Source organism: Eptatretus burgeri, chromosome 1, assembly GCF_056783735.1.
Source record: "Eptatretus burgeri isolate ZD-2024b chromosome 1, Ebu_testis_v1, whole genome shotgun sequence".
NCBI classification, from domain to species: Eukaryota; Metazoa; Chordata; class Myxini; order Myxiniformes; family Myxinidae; genus Eptatretus; species Eptatretus burgeri.
Genome location: NC_140961.1, coordinates 150,881,019 through 150,893,518, shown reverse-complemented (window position 1 = coordinate 150,893,518; position 12,500 = coordinate 150,881,019). Strand labels below are relative to the sequence as shown.

The following is a 12,500-nucleotide window of genomic DNA, read 5'->3' as shown; positions in this document are numbered from 1 at the left end:
GAGGTTGGTGGCAGGATTTGCACTCCGGCCAACGTAAAACCCTTCATTCCGCAAAACGCAAAAAAAACGCAAAAAAATCTGAAAACCCACTCCGTGGGAGTACCTCCTGTGCAGCTTCCCTTCGCAGGGCAGCTCACCAGATGAGGAGATTGGGGCAAAGCCTTCGGGACCCCCGATCTTTGATGTTAGGAGGGAAACCACGGGGTAACATCCCTGGGTCAGATTGCGGGAGAGTGTGTCGGAGTGGTGCTGAGGTGTCGTCCACCAGACAGCGGTCTCCTTGGGTTAACCTGAGGCGGTCCCTTCGGGTGGGTGCCTGGAATGTCCTATCCCTAAGAGAGGATGATCATCTGTCTCTGTTATCATCTGAGCTCAAGCGTTTGGACATCGGGATTGCAGCTCTCTCTGAGGTTCGGAGACCGGATTGCGGCGAGATAATGGTGGGTGGTTACACCTACTATTGGTCTGGTCGCTCTGATGGTTACCATACCCAAGGAGTTGCTGTAGCTGTGTCCAATAATCTGACCCCAATGATAATTGAGGTAACACCGGTCAACGAGAGTATTATGAGATTAAGGATTCGTCACTCCTTCGGTGTCATTTCCCTGGTCTCTGTTCATGCTCCGACTGAGGCGAGTGATCTCACCGTGAAGGATGCATTCTACGCCACGCTCGAGTCTGTGGTTGATCAGTGCCCCAGACGAGATACACTTCTAGTCTTGGGGGATTTCAATGCATCGACTGGAACTGATAGGGATGGTTATGAGGTGTGTGTTGGTCCCCATGGGTCAGGAACTATGAACCAGAATAGCAATAAGTTCCTTGACTTTGCAAGAAGTCATGGATGTAGGCTGGCTGGTTCATGGTTTCAGCGCCCACAAGCTCATCGCTGGACTTGGTATTCCAAAGCTGGCGGTGTGGCAAAGGAGATTGACCATGTCCTCATTGACGGTCGTTGGAGGATGATCCAGAACTGCAGGGTCTACCGGAGTGCTCAGTTCCTCAATACTGACCACAGGCTTGTTGTAGCAACTCTAAAGCTGCACCTTAAATCATGGAGAATGGTACCATCCCAGCCTAGACTGGATGTTGCCAACCTCAGGGTTGAGAGTAGCTGAGGAGTTTGCGAACAGGCTGAGTGGACACTTGGGGGGTCTGGGTGCTTTGGGGGGTCCTGAAGAGTTGTGGAGTGCCTTCAAGACCACCGTCCTTGATGTTGCCGGTGGATGTCTTGGAGCTCACCGCAGGGCAAAGAAGAATTTTGTCTCTCAAGGGACACTGGATACCATTGACCAGAGTCGCAGGGCCAGGCTGAATGGCAGAGCTGAGCTGTTCAGGGAGCTGAGGTGTAAAACTGTACATGGACTGAGGGTGGACAAGGAGGCCTATGTAAGAGGAATCTGTGAGGGGGTAGAGCATCACCTGTGGACAGGTGATTCTCGTCCCGCTTACAGGGGAATTCATGCATTGCATTCATCCAAGCCCATCCCTCGGAGCACTGCAGTTCGAGCGGAGAGTGGTAGGCTCTTGACAGAGGAGTCTGAAGTGAAGGCCCACTGGGCCGGTTACTTTGAGCGGTTGTACCAGGCTGATCCCCCAGCTGTCGAGTTGGACGTCAAGGGTGTTACAATCCCTGTTGCTGACCCTCGAATCATCTGTGGTCCACCTTCGCTTGTGGAAACACGGGCTGCGGTGAACCAGTTGAAACCGGGCAAAGCTCCAGGGATCTGTGGCATCCATGCTGAACTTCTCAAGGCTGGTGGAAATGCTGCACTCGTGTCGTTGCATGCAGTTTTCTGCTCTGCCTGGAACACAGGCATCATCCCAACTGACTGGAAGAGGGGCCTTGTTGTCCCTCTCTGGAAACGGAAGGGTGATTGCCAAGACTGCAACAACTACCGAGGGGTGACGCTGCTCTCAGTGCTGGGCAAGGTCTTTGCTCGGATAATTCTTGATAGGGTTCGCCACCATCTGCTTGAGCACCTGTGTCCAGAGCAGTCAGGCTTTCCACCAAAGAGGTCAACGATTGACCATATCCTTGCCCTTCGTGTCCTCACCGAACGCAGATGAGAGTTTCGGCAGGGGCTGCTTGCAGCCTATGTTGATCTCTGTAAAGCGTTCGATTCAGTGAATCGGGATGTCCTCTGGAGGATTATTGGTCTTTGTGCGGTGCCAGCAAAACTGATAGATCTGATGTCTTAACTCTACTCTGGTACTGAGAGTGCTGTGAAGTGTGGTGGTACCATCTCTGACTTATTTCCAGTTGTTAATGGAGTTCATCAGGGGTGTGTACTGGCCCCCACACTTTTCAGCACTTGTATGGACTGTATTTTAGGGAGGATGTCAGAGAGATCGAGCTGTGGTGCATCGTTTGGGAATGTCAAGATCTCGGACCTTGATTTTGCAATTCATGCAGTCATCTTTGCGGAGACTTTAGACATCCTTTTTGGGGCCCTCGAGGTGCTGAATGAGGAGTCGGAGCCGCTGGGATTACGGGTTTCTTGGATCAAAACTAAGATCCAGGCTTTCAGTGACATCTTGGATGCTGCTGTCCTGTCTGTGTCTGTTTGTGGTGAGGATGTTGAGGTCGTGGAGAGATTCACTTACCTTGGCAGTGATATTCATGTCTCTGCTGGCTGCGAGTCAGAGGTCAATAGATGTCTGGGTCGGGCCTGGGGAGTCATGGATTCACTGGATCATGGGGTGTGGCACTGCCGGTACCTGTGCCGGAGGACGAAAGTCCGAGTCTTCAGGTCCTTGGTACTTCCAGTCTTGCTATATGGATGCGAGACTTAGACTCTGACCAAGGATCTGACACGGAGACTTAATTCCTTTGGTACCAGGTCTCTTTGGAGAATCCTTGGCTATCGTTGGTCGTATTTTGTGTCCAACGAATGGTTGCTGAGAGAAACTCAGATGAGATTTGTTACCTGCATAGTCCGTGAGCGTCAGTTGCGGCTGTATGGACATGTGGCTCATTTTCCTGACGCTGATCCTGCTCACCAGATTCTCTCAGCGAGGGAGTCTCATGATTGGAGGAGGCCAGTGGGCAAACCACATGCCTCATGGTTGCAGCAGGTTGACAATCATCTCAAGGAGATGGGATGGGCCTGGCATCTGCCTTGGGGATAGCCAGACGGAGGCTCCTGGAGTACTGGCGGAAAGTGGACGCAGCGACGCGCTGTTCTGGCACATGCTCCCATTCCTGACCTGATCTGTTGCCCCCCAAAATATGTCTTTGCTTTCTTCTCTGAAACCACACACACAATTTTGAAGAGACTTGACCAAAACCTTTATCAACTTTCATGTACCATCGATTGTTCATGGCATTAAAAAAAATCAATATGTGTTTACTTTTTTCTCCATTACATATATTGTGAGTAATCCATGCCTCCCAGTTGTTCCCTGGTTACCATATCCAGCCACTACCAGGAAAGTGCCCAGGAGTATTGCCACTATTTTTATTATTTGTGCCCATGTCACTTCTACTGCCTTGAAATTACGAAAAGGAATGAATCATAACTTCGACATGCACAGCTATGTGGATGTTAATCTCCCTTTGTAAATTTTAATTGAAAGGGTAATTAGTTGTGCACATACAAAGATGTTTTTGTCAGAGTTTAAGGGTGAAGCATGTGTTGACAAGACTCGCTAAATGCCTTTTGAAAATTTGGCCGTTTGTATTTACTTCCTTTAGATTTTCACACTTGAAGGTAAAAGCAAATTCTTGTGTTTCTTGGTTATTATAGACTTCAAAGGTACGCAGCATTGCTGGGCAATGCTGGGTCCCTCCTGCCACCTCTTCCTCTTCCTCATCTCACCCTATCTTCTCCCTCCAGACTCCCACCCCACCCCTTTCGATCCATCCTCCTCCCACCACACCCCATCTCTCCAGATACCCACCCAACCCTCCCCCTGCCTTCTCCCCAAAAATGCAAAAATACAGACAGACAAACAGAGTCTTTGGAGTATTTGGGGTCTTAGGAAACAGAAAAAGGTTGAGGTGGTGGATGAAAACACCCTATGGACAATCCCCGGGTCGGAATTGGTCTGTGCGCCTGTGGTGGAAAATAATTCAATTTCCACAATGGTTTAGCAGACAAAAGAGAATCCTTCATATAAATACGTACATGCACATATTGGAGAAAATAGAACAATTAAATTCCAAAAAACGTCACTAATACAAGCCTTAAGGCCCTGTCACACCTTGATGATTTAGCCAGCATATGCCTGACGTATGAAAACTTTGGCTAAAACGCTGGCACACGTCGAATACGTTATCGGTAAGTTTGTATACGTTAAGTGCATGCTGGCATACATCGTAGTACGCTGGCATACGTTGTAGTATGCTGGCATATGTTGTAGTATGCCGAGCTGTTAGACAAATTTTCCTTGCTTGAAATTTTTCGACGTATGCCAGCGTATAACTCACACATTCAGAATAACGCTGGCCATAAGTTGTTGGTACGTTACGCGATCGTTGACACACTTCGACACACGTTACTTGTAATGTGCTCATAAGTCGAAACACATCGAGGTAATGGTTAGCGTCAGTGTTCCAGACTCCCTGTTTTTTTTTTTTCTTCTTCTTCGGTAGGATGGTGATGTTGACACTTCGATTTCTTGTGCGGTTATAATATAATATAATTAAAAGGCTGCCGCTCAACGATTTAAATCATAACCGCAATAGAAATCGAAGTATCAACATCACCGTCATACCAAAGGAAAAAACAAAACAAACAAACAAAAAAACAGGGAGTCTGGAACACTGACGCTAACCATTACCTCGACGTGCTTCGACTTATGAGTACCTTACAAGTAACGTGTGTCGTTGTGTGTCAAAGATTGCGTAACGTGCCTACAACTTATGGCCAGCATATGCGGAACGTGTGTCATATGCCGAGTACGTCGATAAATTTTCCAACATGTTGAAAATTTATCGACGTACTCGACGTATGACGACGGATGCCAGCATACTACGACGTATGCCAGCATGCTCTTGACGTATACAAAACTTACCCATAACGTATTCGACGTGTGTCAGCTTGGTTCTGCAATTTTTTCATACGTCGGCATACGCTGGCTAAAACGTCAAGGTGTGACAGCTGCTTCACACTTCGGTGTCTAGTGCAGTTATGATTTGAATCGTCGAGCCACAGCCTATTAGTAGCCTATGCCACGTGATCGTCGGTGATACGCTGCCGCGCTATACATAAGTTACACGATCGTTGGGCATAGGTTGTGAACGCCGACAACACGCTCAGCATTCGTTGGTATTAGTTATCTATATGTGAATAAAACGTTCTGTGTACATTACTAATATGTTATGCATACATCCAACACGTTATTATACGCCCATAACTTAAAAAACTTCAATAGTTCGGCGTACACCAGCGTTTTACATACATTTTGATACCTTGCCATACGCTGTCTAAAACATCAAGGTGTGACAGCCCCTTTATATACGAAACAGGGATGAGTGGGGGAAATGATTGAACAAGCAGAATAATAGAGAAAAGCTTTTCATCTGAGAAAGATGAACTATTCACACAGAACAAAATCAAAATATCTGCTTTCTGCTACTGAGAAAGGAGTGAGAACATTCTAAACAATGTCGGCAAGGCCAAAGTACAGCCAATCATAAAAGAGCACAACAGCCCCTTCATGATTCCCAGGGTTTGGAGGTACAGATAGTTACACAGATCAAGAGAGTGAATCATTACTTTGCACATTCCCAGCGTTGATAACGAGCAACATTACATTGTCTTGCACTCCTCACAGAAGCTCAGCAGCTCACACAATGCATATACACAAAAAGCCATGTGTTATATTTTTAAAAATTTGTTCACTAAATAAGAAATATCTAAAGATATGTTTAATTATACCCCAAATAATATACTTAAATCTTCCTGGAATTTATGCAACATTTCCAGGTTGTTACAGAGTTTGAATCAAAAAATGACAAATCAATAACAACTGAAGGCAGATGTATGTTTTACAGAAAGCAAAATGTCCCAGAATTCATGGATAATCATGTTTACAAGGGAATACTCCAAACTGCAGCATTTTACGAAAGTTCAAATAATATTTTATGAGTGAAAATACAATGTCTTTATTCACTCACACTTTGGGCTGGCAACACCAATTATTACAAATGCTTGAAGAGGAAATCTTTGACAGAGCTGGGATCTTCGACAAGGCCAAATTTGGTGGTTGTCTACCCAGTGGTCCTTGCAAAAAATGTGAACATACAGACAGACAGACAGTGATAAAGACGGACAGACAGATGACAAATTTTATTTCTTAGATTACTGTCACGTGACATGGGGGCCTGGAATTATTGGCAGAGTCATGTGAACGTATAAATTAACCAGCACTTGCTCAATACACAATTTGTTGTTTGCATTGGTGTTATAATTATTATAACGATTCATTCTATTTCAGAACAATCCCTGAAAACTAAAATCTTATTTTTACTTTCTCAACAAGGAGCAATTGTGATTGGATTGAGTATCTTACCTCAGCTATTTATTACAATCGCTTGGATTAATTTTTCAAAACTTCAGGTTCACAAAAACACAGACGTCTATCCTGAAATTGTTGTTGTGGAGTGTAAGGAAGAATCACAATTTTGGGCCATTTGTTCCTTGGTTTACCTGGATATGCTGATTAATATTTGTTTGCTATTGGTTATTAAATTATATAATGTAAATGCAATATCTATTGAGATTCGATTTATAACTTACAGCATGTTGGTTTTCATTTTAATATTATTTTCCTTTATTCCTGCATATCTTACCACAAGAGGAAAGATTGTTGTTGTTACAGAAATTTTTGCAATTCTGGCGACGATTTTCACAACTTTTGGCTGTATTTTTCTTCCCAAATTACATTACATGATGACTATTAAATAATGTGCACCTTGATAATAAAAAGTAATTATTCGGATGTGATTTGTTCTGATTTCTGGAAACATCTGATGTTTATCGACGAGGTTTTTTTAGCAGATGAAGTTTTCTGATGCTGTAATAAACTCAAAGCTTCAGCAATGGAGTGTCTTATGCCAAATCCAAGCAGGGGAAATTTACCCTGTCTTTTAATACATATATATATATATATATATATATATATATATATATATATATATATATATATATATATATATATATATATATATACACACACACACCCTTCCCAACAACAAATACACTTTCAAAAGTTTCTCCTTATGAGAACAGTTCAAAATAACTGAGAAACACAATCTAAACAGAAGGAAGTTCTAAATAAGACTGGAAACATTTATTACCAGAAATGAACAAAGGGATTATGAGACAAATATTAGAGAAGACCCTAAAATGAACCAAAAGGTATTCTTGTGTATGTTTATCAAAATCTAGAAGGAGATAAAATGTTGGACAGATCAGCAGGAAGGAGGGCTGTTTTGACAACCCAACAATAATTTGAGTAGCTGAGGAATACTAAAAAAAAGAAGCAGGTTTTTTCCAAGAGAAGATCTTGAGGGATACTTGAGTTTGGGCAGTAAAGCCAAGATGATTTGATGATCAACGTTTGCATAACTGAAAAAGTGATAAGATAAAGAGCTTTTTAATTAAATCCAAATAAATCTCCAAGGATGGATTGATTGTACTTCTTCTATACCAAGTTGAGGCATGTGGAAGAGCTCGGACACAGAATGGATCAGGATGCAGCAGAACAAAAGGAAAAGCATAAAGAGAGTTTGGGGTGGGGGGGGGACACCAATTGTAGGGTTGATGAACATAATAAATATAGATGGACAAACAAGCTATGTGGGAAGATACATGTGGTGGATGGAAACAGCAGCAAACACTGAGGAAGCGGTAATTTTTTAGAAAGCAGGAGGGTGGGTTGATGGGGGTAAAAAAGATCATGGCTTTGGATGGGGGATCCTGGATTGTGATGAACTTGAAATTTTCAAGGATGGGGGATCCTTGAAAAATTGATGGAAGAATGAATTGAAGAGCTTGTGGAAGTTGGTTTTACAGACGGGGAAAAAAGAACAACAAATGAGTGTTGGTGAGCTATGATCCTGGACTTAGGTAGTTTCACCAGAAATGGGTTGATGGTGGACCATGTGAGGCCTGCAGAAACCTGGTGGGGAGGGGAGGGGAGAGCACGAAAAGAGCAGAAGAAGCAAAACCAGAAAGGAGGGGATAGAAGTCAGAGAGACCACCAACTTGTTTGCAAAGAATGTCTAAGTGATAGGCCCATAGACTCGGCTTCATCCAATTTCAAACCATTGCAACAACGTAAACTGCCATCTGGCTTTGGGTGCCAGTGAGCAGGGTGAACTTCATTCAATGTCACTACTTTCAATGATGTTATTCGAGAGCATGTATTCAACCTCCTTATGAAGATGTTCCAAGTTGACACGGTTACTCCTGTATGGGTGCTGTTTTACTGGCATGGCCTCACCTCCCTCTATATCATGATGTAAGTTGGGTCAGCCAGGAACATCAATGAGCAAGAGGGCAAACTAATAAATTAGGTCTGAGACTTGAACCTGCTGTTCAGATGTCAAATGACCTAAATTCTCATCTCAGTGAAACGACACTGTGGGGGAAAAATTATCATTAATGTATTCTAAATTGTAACAAATGGAGTTTTAGAATTGTAACTTTTATGCTATAAGTTGAATTGGCTGTCCTTTCTGGCCAAGAGACTTTTGCCCTAAATGTTGATAAATGTCTTGGTCTGGAGCTGTGTGAACTGAGCTCATAACAGCGAACCTTTGCCTCAAAATGTACGTGGTGGCTTCTCGTCTAAAGGACACGTCTGCAGTCTGGGTTGATATCCCCCACAACTCTCCCATGAAAGTATAAAATGCTTTGAAATGTAAAATTGTTTCAGTGCAAGTACCTGAGGAAGTGTAGAATCTCAGTGGCTTGTGCTCCTTGGAACTGACCATGTACCAAGTTAGAATAAAACTCTCTGATGTAATGTGGAAGTGAATTGAATCGGGTTGGTCTAACTGTTAACTAAAAGTAAGAATTGATGAAATAGAACCAAATAATATTGCAATCAATGGGGATTCTTAACTTCATTGTACAAGGGTGAGAAGTGTATGGGGGATAATTAGAAAATAAATTTTCACAAGGAAGGACTTGTGTGGACATCGGTTTATCAGTGTCAATGGGTTTTATGCAGGATTTTATACCCAAATCGGACAAACTTTAAACTCTGCCTGAAGTCAAATAGGATTCCACAATCGGCCAGGTGGAATCCTTCAACGATCACAACAAGGTGGGTTAAAAAATCCACATCAGTTGGCGCCTGTGACTCGGATTCTAACCAACGTTGATGCGGTGCTCGTGACCGGAGATGCTTAATCTGCCGGAGGCAGTGCCTGGAGGAACGACAAGTGCTTGAGCGAAGGTAAGGGAGAGTGCTCTGAGCAGGTAACGCATTTCGAACAATGAAAAGTTCATTGTCAGATAATTTTATTGATAGAAAGAAGAGAATCCGGTGGAGAGAGAGAGAGAGTCCGTTTTAAAGTAAACGATAAGTACTGTAGTTGTTTTAGAAAAGTGCTGGAGAAGAAGAGGTGTCAGATGATACTTAGCTGATGGGAGAGATACCGTGATCATTAGGCGGTGTTCTCAGGGCGAAGCCCACCCATTGCACTCTGGGCGGGTTGACCCCTGTGATTTTCCCAAATGTGGGAAACTCGATTGTACAATTTGAGGAGTGCAGAGGGCACAGTGGGAGGCTCGATGAGGAGCCAGAGGAGTAATTAAATGTTTGCATTGATCCGGACTGGCTGAGAGAGAGGCCTTGGACTTGGCTGAGATGCCGAGCAAACACTGCTTTCAACTCCTTCACTAAAATCAACTGCTTTAATCTGTCAAAATCTCCACAATTTCTTTGGAAGTACACTACCTATCAAGCAAAGTTATTTTTCCACACATTTGTACAGGTCATAGGATTTCAATAACCACAAACTTTCAACTCTCGAGTGCTTAAAAAAAAACTATAGATACACTCTTCTATGTCAACAAATATGCTTCGCCCACATAATTGGATCATAAAACATATTTGTACAAAGTTTGATTTATGTCCATGAACCCAGGTTCAAAATATTAAATAATTCTGGCAGCAAGACCATGTGTCCAATTTGGTTGACATTTATAACATATATCCCCCATGTCGACTTGATCATAATTTTGAAGTTTTACTTCGATTGATAAAGCAGTTCAAGAGAAAGAATCGAAAAAAAATTTTTTCAATTCAATATGACTACCAGATCATGTGACCGATTAAATATAAATGAACACCTTGGTATCCCCAAGGCTTGGAGAGCACGTGTGTGCATATTCCACTCGATCTGGCAAGCCCTTCCAGAGAAGAGGATTTTTAAAGGTTGATTCTTCAAAAAAATCAAAGCTGCCAAATCATGTGACCCAAAACATCAAAGGTGGAAAATATTTTGTTCCTCATGGATAGGCGATCATACCAGTAATGTCTCACCTCGATATGTTCAGCCATTTCAGAGATTTTGATGTTTTTTATGTTAAAAATATGTGTGCCGAAACACATGACTGATGACATCATCAATATTTTTTTTGCCCCATACAATTTAGCTTGAGATGACCCTAAAAATGTTCACACTGATCGGATAAAGCGTTCTACATATGCAATTATGATGCCATAATGAAATCACCTTTGACATCATCAAAAAAATAACACTTGTTTTCCATGGGGAGTAATTGACGTGCCAAGTTTCAATTTTTTCCATGGAGCGGTTTTGAAGATACAGAAGTCCAATTTTTTTCCCTTTTTTCCAACATGCTGCTACACCAGGTGATCTTTTGCATCCCAATTATCATAATAACATTCAACAAGAGTGGGTGCACCTATGGTGAAACTTTGGTGTCAAACTAAAAAATGGTTGCAACAAAAACAAAGAAAATTAGCATTGATAGCAGGACAGACAGACGTAAGTATGGATGGCCAACTCAAAAACACAATGCCTCTGGTAACTTCATCAGAGGAGGCAATACCCCTGGGCACTCACCTGTAAGCGGCTGTGAAGATAACCTGGGAACCACTGGTCGGGATGATTGACCCACCAAATATGTAAGGAAGAAGAAAGTAAATACCTATGGATTTTTACCTGACCTGGAACGTAGTTCTGGAGAGCTACTTTCAGAATGCCAAATGGGATGGCGAGTCGTCAGTCCGTCCGTCCGTCTGTCCATCCTTCCACAAATTCTTGCAACTTCTTCTCTGAAACTACACATATGATTTCGATGAAACTTGACCACAACCTTCATCAACCGTGATGTAACAAAGCTTTTTCACAGCATTAAAAGCAATTAGGGTTTGAGGGGTTAAATTCGATGGAGGGAGTTTACCACGGCATTGCCCCCCCCACCCCTCCCGAAAAAGAGATATTTGCTTTCTTCTGATAAACTACACACACAATTCCAATGAAACTTGACCACTACCTTCATGAGCCATGATTTGCCAAATATTGTTCAAAACATTGAAAAATTCGGGTTCTAGGGGGATCTATGAAGGGGGGGGGGGTTCGCACAAAAATACGCATTTGCTTTCTTCTCAGAAACTAAACACACAATTTAGATGAAACTTGACCACAACAATCATCAACCATGATGTACCAAAGTTTGCACACACCATTAAGATAAAAACATTGGGGTCTAATGGGGTCTATAGTGGGTTTCCCCCCCAAATATGCATTTCCATTCTTCTCAGAAATGACACAAACAATTCCAATTAAACTTGACCAACACCTTCATCAGCCATGATGTACTAAAGTTTGTTCACAACATTAAAAAATATTGGGGTCGAAAGGGTCCTACCATCACCTCACATTGCCTCCATTTTTCCTGTCCTCACATTGCCTTCCCATTCCCTTTGCTGCTTCCCCTCTCCCTCCCCTCCCACTTCCTTCCCCTGCCCTTATGCTTCTTTACATTCTTCCTCTGCTGCCTTTCCCTCCCTTCATGTGGCCTTCCACCCGCCTCCTCTCACGCTGCCTTCCATCCCCCTTGCAGTGCCTTATATTCCCCTGATACTGCCTACTATTCCCTTTATGCTGCATTATTTTCCCCTTATGCTGCCTTCTATCCCCTAAAACTGCCTTCTATTTCCCTTACATTACCTTCTATTCCGCTTATCCTGCCTTCCATTCCCCTTATACTTTCTTATATTCCCCTTACACTGCCTTCCCCTGACCTTATGCTGCCTTTCCCTACCTTCATGCTACCTCCCTTCCCCTCATGCTATCTTCCCCCCATCACGCTGCCTTTCCCCCCTCATGTTGCCTCCCCTCAACTCTTGCTGCCTTCCCTTGCCCTCCCTTAATGCTATCATCCTCCCAAACTCCCTCCACCATGACACAACTCTCCAGAGATTGAGGAGAGAAAGGGGTGTCAAAGAATGTGCAAATTGGAAAATGAGAGCTTTTTATTTTTTCGCAGTCAGAACTTTAGCTCGGA

General features: G+C 43.1%; 1 protein-coding gene, 1 long non-coding RNA gene and 1 other non-coding gene across 4 annotated transcripts in view; 2 read left to right on the top strand and 1 right to left on the bottom strand.

Annotated features, from left to right (window-relative positions):
• Nucleotides 1–12,500, top strand: part of LOC147035745 (extracellular calcium-sensing receptor-like) — a 145,062-nt gene that overhangs the window by 60,243 nt on the left and 72,319 nt on the right. Inside the window, exon 8 of one of the 2 annotated variants that reach the window (XM_085847215.1) lies at nt 6,445–6,942. The exons of the other annotated variant lie outside the window; for it this stretch is intronic. Coding sequence (XP_085703341.1) covers nt 6,445–6,914 — 470 coding nt within the window. The 3' untranslated portion in view covers nt 6,915–6,942. Of the gene's footprint in view, nt 1–6,444; nt 6,943–12,500 lie in introns of those variants that run through there. 2 annotated transcript variants of the gene reach the window in all.
• The window catches only part of LOC147035746 (uncharacterized), a 137,341-nt gene that overhangs the window by 90,529 nt on the left and 34,312 nt on the right, over nt 1–12,500 (bottom strand). The gene's annotated exons all lie outside the window — the stretch shown is intronic.
• LOC147035747 (U1 spliceosomal RNA) lies at nt 9,594–9,754 on the top strand. Its single transcript, XR_015050083.1, has one exon. It is a non-coding gene; the product is annotated as a U1 spliceosomal RNA (small nuclear RNA).